At 47.5% G+C, this 15,161-nt stretch overlaps 1 protein-coding gene across 10 annotated transcripts in view; it reads right to left on the bottom strand.

The window, feature by feature from the left end:
* Positions 1 to 15,161, bottom strand: part of SLC4A4 (solute carrier family 4 member 4) — a 116,926-nt gene that overhangs the window by 13,946 nt on the left and 87,819 nt on the right. For all 10 annotated transcript variants that reach the window (XM_032108156.1, XM_032108157.1, XM_032108150.1 and 7 more), the window contains 11 exons: positions 13,998 to 14,152; positions 13,588 to 13,701; positions 12,053 to 12,227; positions 10,152 to 10,285; positions 7,572 to 7,843; positions 5,886 to 5,956; positions 5,368 to 5,556; positions 4,219 to 4,332; positions 3,694 to 3,855; positions 1,745 to 1,923; positions 797 to 869 (listed from right to left, as the gene is read on the bottom strand). In XM_032108156.1, coding sequence (XP_031964047.1) covers positions 797 to 869; positions 1,745 to 1,923; positions 3,694 to 3,855; positions 4,219 to 4,332; positions 5,368 to 5,556; positions 5,886 to 5,956; positions 7,572 to 7,843; positions 10,152 to 10,285; positions 12,053 to 12,227; positions 13,588 to 13,701; positions 13,998 to 14,152 — 1,638 coding nt within the window. The remainder of the gene's footprint in view (positions 1 to 796; positions 870 to 1,744; positions 1,924 to 3,693; positions 3,856 to 4,218; positions 4,333 to 5,367; positions 5,557 to 5,885; positions 5,957 to 7,571; positions 7,844 to 10,151; positions 10,286 to 12,052; positions 12,228 to 13,587; positions 13,702 to 13,997; positions 14,153 to 15,161) is intronic.

The raw sequence follows: 15,161 nt of genomic DNA, 5'->3' as shown, positions 1-15,161 counted from the left end.
CACAGGCAGCATTGCTGCTCCCTACCTGTCTCCTACCCTCAGGCTCATATCTCACTGTGCCTCACAGTCCCTGTGGTTTCCAAAAACTCATCTGCAGCCTCCAGAAATGCTCCTCCAGACACCCATCTGCTCTGTCTCGCAGTTACGGCGCACGGTGCCACTGGTCTGACATCTTCTGCTCATGCCATCGGCCTACGGATCCATGGATAAGGGCTCCTGCAGCTGACATCTCCTGCTGGACAGTACGTGCATGCTTGGCACCACGTCCATCACTATCCTCAGAGAAGGCAACATCCTCCACAAGACAGGGATAAGCAGGTTTTCCAGTTTCCTTCTACAATCTGATGATCCACTAAGGATGCATTTCTCTGTGGCTACATGCCAACACATTTCTGGTCTTGGAAAATAGTAACCTACCTAGATCCATTGGTCCATCAGCAGCACATCTGTCCACAGCCTTGGCTAACCTCACAGGAAAAAAACGGTTCAGGAGATGAAGAAATGCCATTTAATTGCACTGCTTCCTCCAGAAACATGTTTTCCATACTCTGAGCTTTATCCACAATATGTTTTCCATAAAACACAGGCCCAGTAGAGGTATTAAAAAAACCATAAAAGAAAAGGGAACTTAACTTTATGCAAACATGGAAAAATAATCTTAAAATGAAAAAACCCACGGTGCCCAAGAACCCCAGCCCTGAATAGTGACCCCTGGTCTAGCACACTACAACCATATTGGTTTTTCCTTCCAAAAGTTTTGGATTTAAGCTTTCAAAGAACTGTCAACAGTCTTTACCTTCAGGATGGGAGCCATGAAGACAGACACTCCAGTCAGGATGAAAACGATGACTCCGGTGACTCTCTGCTCCCTGAAACAACATCACTGAGTCAGGACCACAGGTACTTAATGCCAGCTGAGATCCCCAAAACCCATTTTTGCAGCCACATTTTTCAGCCACCAGCATCAGGCAGATGGCTGGATCCTGACCAAGCCCGGCAGACCTCTCTGTTTTAAACTCCCAGATCGTTTTGTTACACTGTTTGGGGATCAACACAGCGTTGCAACTGAGCAGGGGGAGCGTGTTTACAAGTTAAACATTACAAACCATCCAACAGCACTCCCAGCTCCCTGCACAGCCGTACTCAGATCATGCAGAGAGGCAATAAATCATCAGCTCTCCACACTGAGATCAGTAACAGGTTGTGAGCCCTGCCCAGAGCACTCCAGCAGCCGGATAAATCATTCAGACCTTCACAGGGTGCTGAACATGTGCCTTCAGCAGCACCCACAGGGCTTCCCACATCCAAAAATACCTTGGCCGGTAGTATTTCAGAACACTGAAAGTCAGGCCATAAAATTTCTATTTAGTTGCCTAAACAAGCAGCCTGATTCCAGGAGTAATCCCATCGGAGGCACTTCAGACCACTTAATTAAGGCAACCAAACACAGGAAAAAACGCTTCATTAAGTAGAGCTGGTTGCACTAGGTATGGCAGATTTGTATGTTTGACCACTACATTTGCTAAAGAATGCTTAATTTCTCTGGTTAGAGAAATCTGCAGGAAATTTATTTCCTTTAACACAGGAACACTGCATCTGATGTGCCAAATAAACTTTGGAGGAGTCACATGGGGGCTTGCCCAAGGAATTTGCTTTGAAAATAGAGAGAAAGCAGCACAAAATTCTTTGTACAAAAGGATTTTGCAGGCAAACAAGGTAATTCAGTGTTCCTGGTTGGACATACCTCACTCCCAAAAACTTGGGCTGTTCTCCAGGGGCTGAAGTCTCCGTCTCCATCTTCAAGCTGTCGATGTGAGCGATGGAGATGACAGTAGCAGCCACGTACCAGGGCAGCCCCATAAAGGAGCAGACAATCATCAGAATGGCCACCCAGAACAAATCCAGATGATATCCAGCACCTTTCTGTGGAGGGAGACAAACAACCTTCAGCCTAATTATTCCAAATGCCTACAGAGCAGGGCAGAGGCACACCAGACAGGCAGCATTTCTTTCTGCAACATCCAGGCCAGCAGAGCCAAACACCAGATATACATCGGATCTTGTGAACAGCATAAGGAAGCACCTCCCTCAGGACCCAACCCCAGGCTCCTCCAGGAGTGCAACTAGAACAGCTAAAGCCTCATTCTCTACCCAAAGGAGAAAGTTGCCCTCATCCTTGATTCCTTTTCAAACACCTCTGATCCTCCATTTTTAAAATCCTTTAATGAAATCAAACAGGAAATCCAGTGGTCACAAGTGCCAAGAGAAGAAGTGAAGAAACAAAAGAGCCACCAAGAAAAGGGATCTTCAGAAAAACAGCGGAAAAACCTCTAAGGTTTGCTATTTTAAAACAGATTAACCTTTTTTTAATCCCATTCAATTTGATTTTATTGGAAAAAACAAATGATGTAGGCCTAGGATGACCCAGGAGGGAGAGCAATCTAGCTTCTTTTGAATAGTCTTCACTGTTTTCCTCACACATGTGCTGCTTACCTTGGCTGGCTGGTGGCACCGGGATGGGCACCCAGCAACACCCAGCCAACACTTTTAGCAAGGGATGAGCAGAAAAAAAATGCCTTTTTCCTACAGCAGATCTTGCACATGGAAGTGTTTTTTGGTGTGGAACAACAGGATGGGGCTTGTGAACCCTCAGTTCCACAAAATACCATGCTTATACCATAACAAAGGAAGCAGGGAATACTTTTTTTATATCAAACAGTACTTTGCTGGAGTGTTTATAACTTTGTTACTAAAAAAGTATAGCCAGTGCTGACAGCAAAACCACACTCAGTGGTTCATAAGCTGCAGAGACGAGGGGCCTCTTCTTCATGAGGGAAGAACAGCGAATATTTTCTTAAGAGTGTTTAAGAAAATGCTATGTCTGCTTAGTTAGCTGCAGGAGACAGACCTAAAACTGATCAGCCATCTCTGAGGAACACGAGGGCCCAGATATTGAATTTATCTGCCCAGATCCAGGTGGCAAACAGGGATGTTCTAAGGGGGTTTTTTATACTATCAGCCAGCAGTCATCACTGTATACAAGAAACCTTTCCCATTCCCTGGTACTTCAACTGTCTCCTCTCCAGGTTGGGCTCCAGATGGTCTTAAATTACACATTACTTGTCTAAAGTTTACAGCGACCACATGAATTGAAACATCCTCCTCTTTTCCAAGCAGAAGCTCCCTTCCTATTTCCAGTAGCTCTCTGGATAACTGATGAAGCAGGTATCTAAATAATGAACCACTATTACCTCTGTTTTGAGGGAGTCATTACTCCCACAGGTCAGACCACTTGAAATGTGCCCTGTTAGCAGGAAGGGAGAGTCTTCTTTTACAGGAATTTAATATTTTTCAATAGAACTGACCGTTCAGGGAAAGAAAAAAAAACCCTACAGGCATGAAAAACTGCATAGCACTGGTCTGGAAAGTTTATTTTAAAAACATGACTACATCTTAGGCTGTTACGTGTCAGCTCTTCTTTAAATAACATCCAACTGGGGCTATGCCCTTGGTATGTCCCAAATCCCTCCAGCTTATTGCCCGCATTTGACAGCACCATGCAGCTTTGGCCACAAAGCCATTTTTCCTGCTTAGAAACAGCAGCCAGTGACAGGGAATAGGCTTGCGTCCACAAGGGAGGAAGGTGGCAGGAGGGAAAGCCCCTGGACGTGCTCAGGCACAAGGCACACCCACCTTAAGCTTGTGCTCCTTCCTGTTGACGATGACAGCAGTGATCTGCTGGTCCATGAAGATGAGGATGGTCACCAGCAGGGCAGGGATGGCCGCTGCCAGGTACACCCACCACGGGTTTCCTCCAAAGGGTGGGATAAACCAACCCCTCTCAGGACTGGTAGGCTTTGAAGGGCAAGGAAAAGAAAGCTTGCGTTAGAGGCGCAGTACAGGGGTGATGACGTCCCAAAACCAGCTTTGCTTCCAGCAATGGAGCTCCAGGGAGACACTTCAGATTTGTCACAGTTTCATCCTTCCTATTAACACCAATCAAAGGTTCCAAGTATGGAGGCAGAATTTAGGAGATAAATCAGCCAACCAAAATGATGCTAACAAAAACCATCCTAACCCTAAACCCTCTGAGTAAACCGGCCCTTTCCAGACCACTGACTACATTCCCATTCTGAGGGCAAGTCATTCCATACAGGGCAGGTGTGAGGGAAAAGGAACCTCTTCCAAAGGCCAGCAAACAAGCTCACAACAACATACCTTGAATTCACTTGGCACAATTAGTTTTGGTGTGTCCACACCAACCAGGGCATCTATTCCACAGAAAATCAAAATGGACAGGATAATGGCAAAGTCACTGACGAGCTTCCGGGCCTGAAAGAGAAGGTGATATCATAACCACAGGAGTTAGCACCACGAAACACCATTTCACCCACGCTTTAGTGTCTACATGAGAAACTCCCTGGCAAGACAAGCTCATCGATACTTCTCCCACAAAGACACCCACCGTCATGTCCAGTGTCATTTGCCACCCATGCCTTGGTACTTTACTGTGTTCTCTGAAAGCCTAAATGGAAGCACAAAAACAACACAAGCTTCCACAAATGAGATCCTCTGAATGACTGGCAGAGGTTACGCTGTTTGCTATTCAAGTAATAAATCAAACCAAGCAGACAGGAAAACAAACCAGGCTTCTCAGCTAAATCCCTAAGACTGCAGCTCTCCTGAAGTCGCTGGAATACAACAACTTAAAGCTGCCACTGATCAGACCCCAGAATTTAACCAGACAGGAGCCACCATGCTAGCCTGGAACTGTGTGAGCTTTCCAGAACTGTTGTTCCTTCCAGGTTTCCTGGGTTCACAGGGTTACAGATAAATTGAGCTGCATTCCAGCCCGGCTGGAATGTGTTTCCTTTTTATTAAAAATAAGACAGGTTCAACTGTAACACAGTGGAACAGTAAACATCCATGCAGGATAAATCCCTGTGTGTCAGAATGCCAGAAACAGGGCGGTCTCAGAGAGAAATGGCTTTGGCACACACAGGAAGCGCTGGCTCGCACGCCTGGCCTGGGAGCCTCACTGGGGACAAAACAAGCAGATGCACCTGAGACGTGCCTGTAAGCTTGCAAGGGTCACCTTCAGCACCTTTAGGATCCCTGCCACATTACCCAAACAGGTTATGGCTCCCCTTGGCTCTTCTGCTGCCTTACCTGTGCCCTCCAGAAGCACTGGGAGCAATCGCAGGCATACCTTTGTTAACCAGATCCAACAACCAGTTGCACTTTTATCCCAACCAGTGCAACCTGGCTTCCCTGCAGAGCATCCCTCCCTGTGTGTAGGACAGCTACTCCAAAGGAAGGCTGACCTGTGCCCTCGGCAAGACTGATGAGGTGACAGGAGATACTCACAGTGGTGGGAAAGTAGCGACTGGTCTTGAATTTCTTCAGGGCCATGGAGCAGGTGTAAGTGCCAAAGAAGAGGATGAAAGACATGAGGGTGATGTCAGGGACATAGTCACAGTTGTTGCCCACAAGTTGTCCCCCATACTTCAAGCACTCCTTGGCTGTCAGAGCTGCCCAGTCAATGGTGGTGTTGTCCTGCAGAAAAAGAGGGAATGTTTCCATAAGGCTGTGTATACTCTGCCCGTGTTGGGACAGGACTGGTGACAGAGCATCTGAGAGGAACAGGGAGGCATCGTGCAGAGGCTAAAAATCATGGATTCATAGAACGGTTTGGGGGAGACCATTTTCCTGCTGGTGTCTGACTAAAAGGGGTTGTTAGTCTGTGTCTTAACTTCCTTCCCCCACACACGAATGTGATCCGTCAAGCTCCACTTCTTTCTCCTCATTATCCAGAGCTTGCTAGCAGAGTGGCACCGCGAGACACTGCAGTCCATGTGATCCCTGCCTTCCCAAGGGGAACTCACCAGCTCGGAAGAGGGAGACACCAGCTCAAAGTCTGACAGCACCATTGTCCTGTTAAGTAATGAGCTATTAACTGCAAGAGAAAAGAAAAAAGGGAATATGGTGAGCAGGACGCAGGAAACAGTTAGGAAGGAGAGCAAATTCCCATTATTAAATAATTTCTTGACTCTGTCAAGCTGTATGCCACCTCTTTGCTCCAGTAAAGTGAGTCACAAGTGTTTCAGAGAGACTCAAAAGCCTCAATCATCAATCACTCACAAAAAGGAAAAAGAAAAGGTTAAGTGAAACATAACCCAAAACCAACTGGGATTATATTTTGAGTTTGTGGTGAAAAAAAACCCACAAAAAACCAGACAGACAATGTAACATTTCATAGCTTTCCAATATTTTTCTAATGATTTCTGGATTACATTAAATACCCACAGAACACTCCTAATGATTAATTTCAAATGCAAGCACAACGCCAAACATATCCAGAAAAGCAAAATGCATTTCAGTGTCCAGCATAAACACAGTTTTGAATTCAAAGAAAGAAAAAAGACAGCAAGCAATTGACATCAACAGGATGGGGATAATTTCTTTGAAAGAAGAGGCAGCATTCCCTGTGGCTTCTGCAGCATTAGGAATCATGGATTTGAAATTTCATTTAGAAATGCAATCCTTCCTGCAAATGGGCTCGTGGGCCCTGTCCTCATGGCTTACCAAGGTTTTGCATAAATAAACGTTTTTCACTTGGATGTCTGGAGAGCCACAAGCGTTTCAATGGGAAGTGGAGACTTCCAATTTGGCACTGACCATTCCCATCGTCCTAGTTTCAAAAAGGAAACCACTCTGCCATTCCAGTGGAGGCAGAACCAGACCAGCTCGCCAAGATCCTCTGCTTAACAGGGAGGCAGGCACCCAGCTCCCAGGGAACCAGCTCCTGACACCTGCAAGGAGCAGCCAGCAGCTTTTCCTGTTGGACAGGTGTGCTGAGATAACCTGCAGTTTACTTTGGGCACAGATCAAGTTTCTTACTCACTCCCCATTGTTTGTGGGATCCTAGGAGTGGTCCCTGCTTCCCTAATGGTACAGCCAGTGTCCCTCTGTTAGGATTTGGGTTTTGTAACCCTTTGTTCCCAGAACCATAGGTACACTGGCTCTATCTGCCATGCAGCCCACGCTCCAGAGATAGGCCGCCCTGTGGATACACTTTCCTGCTGCTTAGCAAGGAATTGTTTGTGCTTTCCCTCTCATCCATGCAACCAGGAGGTGGGAACCACCCACATTTGGGTAACACCTTGAATAAATCCAGCTCCTGAAATGGCGGTGACCTGAGCTCCATGGCAGTGACCTGAGCTCCATGGCAGTGACCCGGCCACCACTTCTGCCCCTTCGTGGAATTCTTGGAGGAATGCCATTTGGAACTGACAGCCACAGGGATGCAAGGAGACGCAGGTGCAAAACCAGCTTCTCCACTGGTTGAGATGCTCTCTGGAGGAGTCCCAAGAAGGCTGGCTACACTGACATTCCAGTTGGGGTGTAGGGTGAAATTTACCTCTCAGCTTCCTGAGACTAAGATAGGGTATCTGAAGACAACCGATAAAGAAGGAATAATCTACCCATTATCTGGGCTGCAGCGGAAAGGAAAAGGAGAGCAAAGGCCACCTCCTACCTACAAACTGGGGAGGTAATGAGCACTCCCTTACCTGGATCTAGTGGTTTACAGGCACAAGAATAATGCGTGATATAGTCCACCTTGAACTCGGAGTTGATGGGATAATGATCTGCCAGCTTGATCATCTTCTTGAAAGCATCATAAATGAAGATGAAGCTGATCAGGGAGGAAAATCCTTCTTCGGTGAAGCGGGTGAAATACTTGACCAGGAAGCTGGCGTCGGTGGCAACGAGAACGAGACACTGGAAGGCTGACCAGAGGCCGATCCAGAGGCGGAACTCCAGGTAGTCAAAATCGTTGTCCCTGCAACAAGACAAGGGTGGCAAGAAAGGAAAACATTGGGTTAGATAAGATCAGGAAGTACAAAGCAGATGTTACATGGAACGAAGCTGAGTCAGGGGAAGTTGAGATTGGGCATAAAGGAAAGATCATCTCCCAGAGGGTGGCTAGGCACTGGAACAGTCTCCCCAGGGAAGCAGTCACGGCACCTAACCTGACAGAGTTCAAGGAGCATCTGGACAGTGCTCTTAGTCATATGGCTTAGTTTTAGGTAGTCCTGCCAGGTGCAGAGAGTTGGACTTGTTGATCTTTATGGGTCCTTTCCAACCTGGGATATTCTATGATTCTATGATGAACCCTGGTGCGGGGAATGACAGGGTGTGGAGAACCATGGAGCCAGCTGCATCATTCCATCCTGGGAATGATGGCCCCTTGTTTGCTGCTTGAGGCTGAGGTGCTGTGCTGGCGCAGAGTCCCAAGGTGGGCTTTCAGGAGTGAAAAAATGCCAAAAGGGAATACTGAAGCAGCTAAGGACCTGCCAGGAAGGCCATTGCCTGTTCTGGGGAAGGAAGCAAGAGGAGGTGGAACTGGCTCTTGCAGGCTCAGCCAGCTGTAACTCTCTGAAAGCCAGAAGCCCTGACCTGGAAGAGGGCAAGGAGCAAGTAAGAAACAAAGTGATTTAGAAAAAGAGAAGGGAAAAAAAAAAAATACAAGACCCCAGTGACAACTCTGAAATATCCGGAGTCAGTGCCTGAGGGGGCAGGAGCTCCCATCCATCTGAAGGCAGCTGGAAGAAACCCAGGTACACTGACTCCACATCACTGAAGAACTTCAGAAATTTTAGACTGTATTATTTTGGCTTTTACCCCTCAAATTCCTGCAGCGTTTCTGAAGCTGACAGAGCAAGTGGAAAAGCACCATGTCCTGTAGGATTGGTCCCCGGTGCCAGCACCACGGAGCACCTGAGACCAGACACACGGCTGGGTCTGCGAGGCGCTTTTAGGGATCTCTTTAGGCACACACACAGAGTCACACTTTAAATGAGTCAGGAGATGGGAAATTTTTCTAATTTTGCTCCTAGCAGGGAACAGCATGTTGAGAATATGAACAACCACAAATGCATTACTGAAAAATCACAGTACTTAGTTCCAATTTCCTTGTAAGAAAGGCCTCCTTTGAAAACTCCTGCCTTTCTGCTCTGGCAGGTTGTTAGGACAATGGCTTTTATAACCACCACCTCCTCCTCCTCAGGTTAAAAATAACCACCTTCTCCCTCCCAAAACAGTACAAAGTGCTTTTCCATCTTGCTGTTTCCCTGCTGCGTGCGGCGCCTGGGCTTTGTCATGCCCGCCAGATGCCAACAGGTGCAGCGTGTCCATTCCTGACTCATTTATTCCAGATGAAGGAAGAAAAGAAAGGTGGCCCCCTCTCTTGCTCCGCTGCAGAACTCTCACCCTTTGGCAGCTTCCAGTTTCCCTCCTTGGGACAATCTAATCTTCTAGCCCCCATCCCTCCCTACATGTAGGAACACAAGTCCTGCACAACTTGCCATGCTAAGAACATGGGCCACAAGGGATTTGGGGTGTATTCTGTGTAACCCAAAACGCTCTCCTTGCAAAACACCAGCCGAAGGATCACCAGCCCCATGGGTAAAATCATCCATGACACTGCTGATCCCTTTAGGGATTCCAGTGTATTTTCTTGGTACTGCCCATGCAGGAATGGTAAATGAGCATACCTAACAAAATGGGCTCTCTTTAGCTCTGGCTGTCAGCTGTCAACAACATGGAGGGAGCAGAACCTCTTTATACCAGTTAAACGGAAAAAAAACCCAAGTGCTTTTAAATGCAGGAAAGCTCCACCACAGAATTCTGGGGGGCTGTTTTCTACCACAGACACTTTTGCTTTCATAAATAATAGTGATTATTTCAAAGGATTACTGATTTAAGGACAAATTTTTGGCAACCTTGAGACCCATGGGATTTTGTTAGTGAAGAGCAGGATTCATTACTTTGCTCCTATGGGAGTCAGGGAAGTAGTGATTGGGAGAAGCAGCACACTCTAACTAGAGGAAATTCCTCACGAAGGACTGGCCAAGGTTTTTTTTCCAGCAGGCCCCACGGACACAGGCAACCACACACTGGGCAGCACCCTGGGATAGCGTGCCGGGAAAATCCCTGATGTGATTGCACTGGATCTCGACAAGGAACGAGATGTTTCATTTTGTGCACTAAATCCCCTCCTTCCCCACCAGCAGGCAGCTCATTCCCTGGCTGGCGTTTCCTTCGTGTGGGACATTCTTGCCCTCCGCCCTCTCCCACCACATACTCACTTGCTGAAATTGAAGAGGAGCCGCTCAAAGACCAGGACAGGCCCTGTGCTGCTCAAAATGGTGAGGGGCTGACCAGCCAAAAGGCAAAATATGGCACCGGTGACAGCCGTGCCCAGGAAGCTCTCCAACACGCCCTGCGGAGACACGGCAGAGGGGTCACTCCTGCGGGATAACCCTCTCTACATGAGCGGTTCTGTCGTGACCGCGTGCTGCAAGTCCCTGTGCCCATGGCCACGGGGAGAGCACCCTCTGCCTCCCCTGCAGCTCACACCAAGATGTTGGCTGGTCCCACACAATCTGGAGCACTCGGGATAACCACACATGCTGAGCAGCTGGCAATTAATGGCACATGCCGATCCTCCCTTCCACCTATGCTGCAGGGACAGGGCTGCAGCTTTCCTGACTTGTCAGGAGTACTGCAAGAACTGAAATCCAGTTTCGTGTCTCTCTTCCTTGGAAAGACATGAGTTAGTGTTTACACTGAGGAAAGTAAAAGGCTGGCTGCCTTTGGGGGACTTGTAAGGATGAGCCCAATACTCCCAAGGCAAAGAGCAGCCTTCACATGGCTGATCCCCTCCACTCCTCTTGTATTACTCATGGAGAGGGCCCTCATGGGCAGAGCATCTGGAATCTCTTTTCCCTGCATTCTTCCACGTGTCTGTAGCTAAGAATAGTGTCTTTTCTCAGAAACATAAAACTCAGGAGCAAGCTATGAAGGAAGTGCTGGCCGGGGCAGCTCCCAGGACGGGGAGCAGGGATGGGCCATGCTCAGTGCCTGCCCCAGCAGCAGCCACATCACTGTTTAAAACAAACAAGACACGGGAACTGTGATATAGTAGCCCCAAAAATACTGCGTTCTGGGGGGGTTTTTGCTGCTTGATAGTAAGCGTTCATGAGACTTTTGGCCACAATAAAGTGATTCTCAGTTTGAACTAAATTTGGAATCAATTTTCCCTCTCCTCCTCTAATTTAAGGACTGCACCTCACGCAGAACAGACAGGCTTTGCTCTGCTACCCCATGACAGTCCAGTGCTGCTCACTGGTGGGTCCTGGAGGCCCCTCCATTCCTGACTTCCACACGTTTCAGAAAAGGCAAACTGTACAGGAGAGAGGGGAGCTGGGCGCTGCACAGGCTGCTGGATCTTACGCTAGTCTGTAAGGCATCACACGGGAGTGCATGGGTCCAGATACGTGCCCTCATTTCCTATGCTCAACTTAATTAAACCTGCATAAATTAATAACTCAGTCATTGTCATTATGAGTTTAATTATTGCTAGGAGATTTGACGTGGCCAAACCGAATCGGTCTAAACACAACCTCCTACTTTTCCTGTTGTTCCACTAGAGCAGAGCACCTACAGCACTGTTAATACAGAATCCCTTCTCTTTAGCCTGAGCTAAGCCATTGATGCAGCCCATCCGTGGATATGTGTCTGGTTCTTGGCATGTGACCTCCCACTAGTACAAAAGTCATCTTTCTAAAGACCTGACATTTCTCTCCTGTATCATATCTCCTAGTTTACTGATTTTCCTATTAATTTTAGGATTTTCTTTTCACCAGAGAGGCGCAAGCCCAGGTATTGTAGGAGTCAGGCAGAGGATTCAGACTTAACAAACATAATTGGACTAAAATGGTACAGCTGACAGCAGATCAGAGGAACTTCTCTCCACAGAAGGAGCAAAGACCTTCTCTGTCTCCTGGGCCTGCTTTTAATTATCATTTAAGGGAACTGCTGTACAATTTGTCAAAGGACAGCCACAGCAGCAGAGAAAGCACTGAAAACACAGGACACCTCCATAATTCTACCAAGAATTCCAGCTTTGCCGGTGCCCAAACACTGCTCCGACTGGACAGCAGAAGGCAAATGCTGTATTTGCTGGTTCTGGAAAGCTCTTGCTCACCTGCATGTTCTCTGTAGCATCCCCAAGCAATCCCCCAAAAGTGATGGCATTGGTGACAGTGGCCAGGTAGATGAAGAGGATGGCTGAGAGCGCCTGGATATTTAAAGCGTCGTAGAAGTCGCTGGCGAAGAACGGTGCTTTCCTCTTGATGTCTTTGATCAAGCCCCCACAGAATCTGCAAGGACAAGCGAGAGGAGACTCACACAAGATGTTTCACAGTGGAAGTCACCATGCTAAGTCATCAGAGACACTGCCAGCAATTATTATCTCAAAGTAGTGAGATCACCACATTACAAACAGTCTTATCACAGCTGTGGCAGTCCAGGGATCTCAGAGAGAATGTTGTAAGGAAAGATATCTCAAATATGTGATGCAGCTGGAAAGAGACAAATTTCAGGACTACAAGCCACGCTTCTGCTGAAACAGACCACTACAGTTTGCATTTCAGGAAGCTCATCTGTTGTTTTTTTACTCCCAAATATATTAGTTGATGTAATAAAATAGATTAACTCTGGTCTAAATCCCTGCCTGAATTTCTCCACACAGTAGACACCATGGCTGGGCGAGACAAACAACCTGCTGCATGGAAAAATGGCTCACATTGTGAACCAGCAAAAGAACTAGAAGTAAAAATACAAGGGAAATACTCTTGGAAAACAAAATAACTCACTTGCAGACATCCTTTTCTGTATGTTCACAGACAAGACAGCATTTAACTCTTATAAACTCCACGTGCCTCTGACACTGTCAGCATGCAAAAATGTTTGCTTAGCCTCTTGTTCCCCCGCTCACAGCTTGCCACCTGTACCAGGTCTGCTCAGACACTGCAGCAGACAGGCACATGCCACCTTCTGACCCCAAATCAGGACACTCCACTGCCTTGTACACACCAATGTGGTGTGAAGACTTTCAGACTTTTCTCCTAGAATTTAAACTAGAACTAGAACTGAAAAAGAAGATCTAGAGTGGGAGGGAGAGCACAAGGCCACCATGAAGCCCTGTGCACTGACCTTGAAATGCTGAGCTTGCTGTTTGTGGCCACCTGAGCTGCATTCCCACTCCAGTGGACTTTTATGTGGCACAAAGCAGAGTAATACAGCAGAGAGCAGGGCCTGGGGCTCTGTTACTTTCTCTGTTCCTATCCCATAAAAGCCTTCAGCTGTGCTATTCGACTACAACAGTAACATCCAGAAAAGGGAACATCTCTGCTTTTGGCTAAGGCACCCCTTCAGCAATCCAAATGGATTAACTGAGGCTCGTATCTGCCAATGTTTATGTCCCTTACGGTTCGCCTGACTTCACAGGCTCTACCTGGGCCCTCTGTCCTTTTTAATGGCTTTTGATCATTTAATGAGCATTGGATTTACGACATTTTGCAATTCGCTGAAGCCGGATGTGCGGAACCCTTCAGACAGCCTCACTCCAGGCACTAAAAGCCCCCAGGACACATTTTGGGGTCACAGCTCAGCCTGTACAGCCAGTCCACTGGGGTGGGAAGGGTTTGGCAAGGGAAGCATTGCAGGGGTGTCACCAACCTGCCCGTCCGCTGCAGCTCCTCGCAGTCGCCGTGGCCGCCGCCGCCGTGCCCCCCATCGTGGGGTGTGTCTCCGTTCATCTGCAGGTTCTCCCCACCAGAGTACATGTTTTTCCTAGGCAAGGACACAGCATGAAAAGGAGGACCAAGCAGAACCCCGAAGAGCACAGTAACTACTGGGTATGTTACTGCGTCCCTACATCATCACCTCTAAAGGTGCAGAATTTCAGGAACATCCTCCCTCCAGCTGCTAAGGAAGACCTGAAAATATCTCCAGGACTTTCTAAACAGGGACAGGCAGGTGCAGGTCATTCCATGCACCTGGAATAACCAAAACGCTGGCTCTCCCCATCCCCTTTTCACACCTGATGCCCACTGTCCTTTGCCACAGAGCCTCTCTCCTGCTATTACCTCTTATCCGAAGAAGGGAGAGACTTGGGGGGCTCTATCCTAATAGCTGGATCCCATTCCCCAGGGGGGAGCACGATGACTTCATCCAGAAATTCATCGATGCCTGCGATCAGGTCCTGACGGTCCTTGGCTTTATAGGCAATGTCATGGAATACCTGCAAGGAAAAGAGACTCCTTGTGGGAAAAGGTTTGCATTTTCTGTGGCCCTGATTCCAGAAGCAGCTGCTGAGTTCTACAAAATCAACTTAATTCCTTCTCAGAAACCTCTGAAGAAGTATCAGGACATGTGGTACAAGGAGGTGTGACCATCAGAAAGCCCCTTCCTTTGGCTGGATAAAAACAGAGATTCTTTCCTTGCAGGCATATATCTAACTTTAAGCAAAACATCTATTTCTAACGTTTGAAAATGTTAGTAAAGCAATTATCTATTTCTGTAATGCAAAAAAAGTTTTCCTCTACGTAAGGACTTTCAGTTATACTTGGAGAAGACGCTGTGACAAAGCCATCTACTTCAGTCTATCAAACCCAGATTCATTTTCAACCCTGTGATACAGAACTGATGACAATATTTACTCAAAAATAACAAAATAAACTAGTTTTAGTGAAAGGCCCGGTATTAATCATGAAGAAAAATGAGAGATGAGGTGGGAAAAAAACAGTAATGCTGAATTTTATAGGAATCTTCTGGACTGTGTGGAGAGGAAGTGCATCAATGCATGTGACAGACGAGCTGGTGGCAGGAAGAGACTTTGGGGCTGTGGAAAGCAGACCACTGAGCGACAGAAACCAGGAGAGCTGGAAGCAGCCGAGCTGTAATTAAGGAACTGTAGGAGAGCGAAGCGATGCCAAGAAACGAAGCTAATGTGAATGAGCCCCGGCACACGGAGCCCAAGGGACGCTGGAAGAAAGAAGCAGTAAATGAATCCTGAAAGCCCAGCCATGGCAGCAAGGGGCGTGAGGAGCGGCCCGCTGCTCCTGGATAACACACGAACACTGCCGGTGCTCGGGATCCAGTGCCGCACACAGCACCACGGCCTGGGAGAACCAGTCCCATGGGGGTTACCTGGATATCCCTGCCTGCATGGTAGAATGGGACACAAGGTGCAGACCACGACAGAATAAATTCAATAATTAATTCACAGTTGATACGAAAGAGTGATCGCT

The sequence above is a fragment of the Corvus moneduloides genome, chromosome 5 (assembly GCF_009650955.1).
Source record: "Corvus moneduloides isolate bCorMon1 chromosome 5, bCorMon1.pri, whole genome shotgun sequence".
In the NCBI taxonomy this organism is placed as follows: Eukaryota; Metazoa; Chordata; class Aves; order Passeriformes; family Corvidae; genus Corvus; species Corvus moneduloides.
Note: the sequence above shows the minus strand (reverse complement) of the source record. Positions and strands in the feature narration are given on the sequence as shown.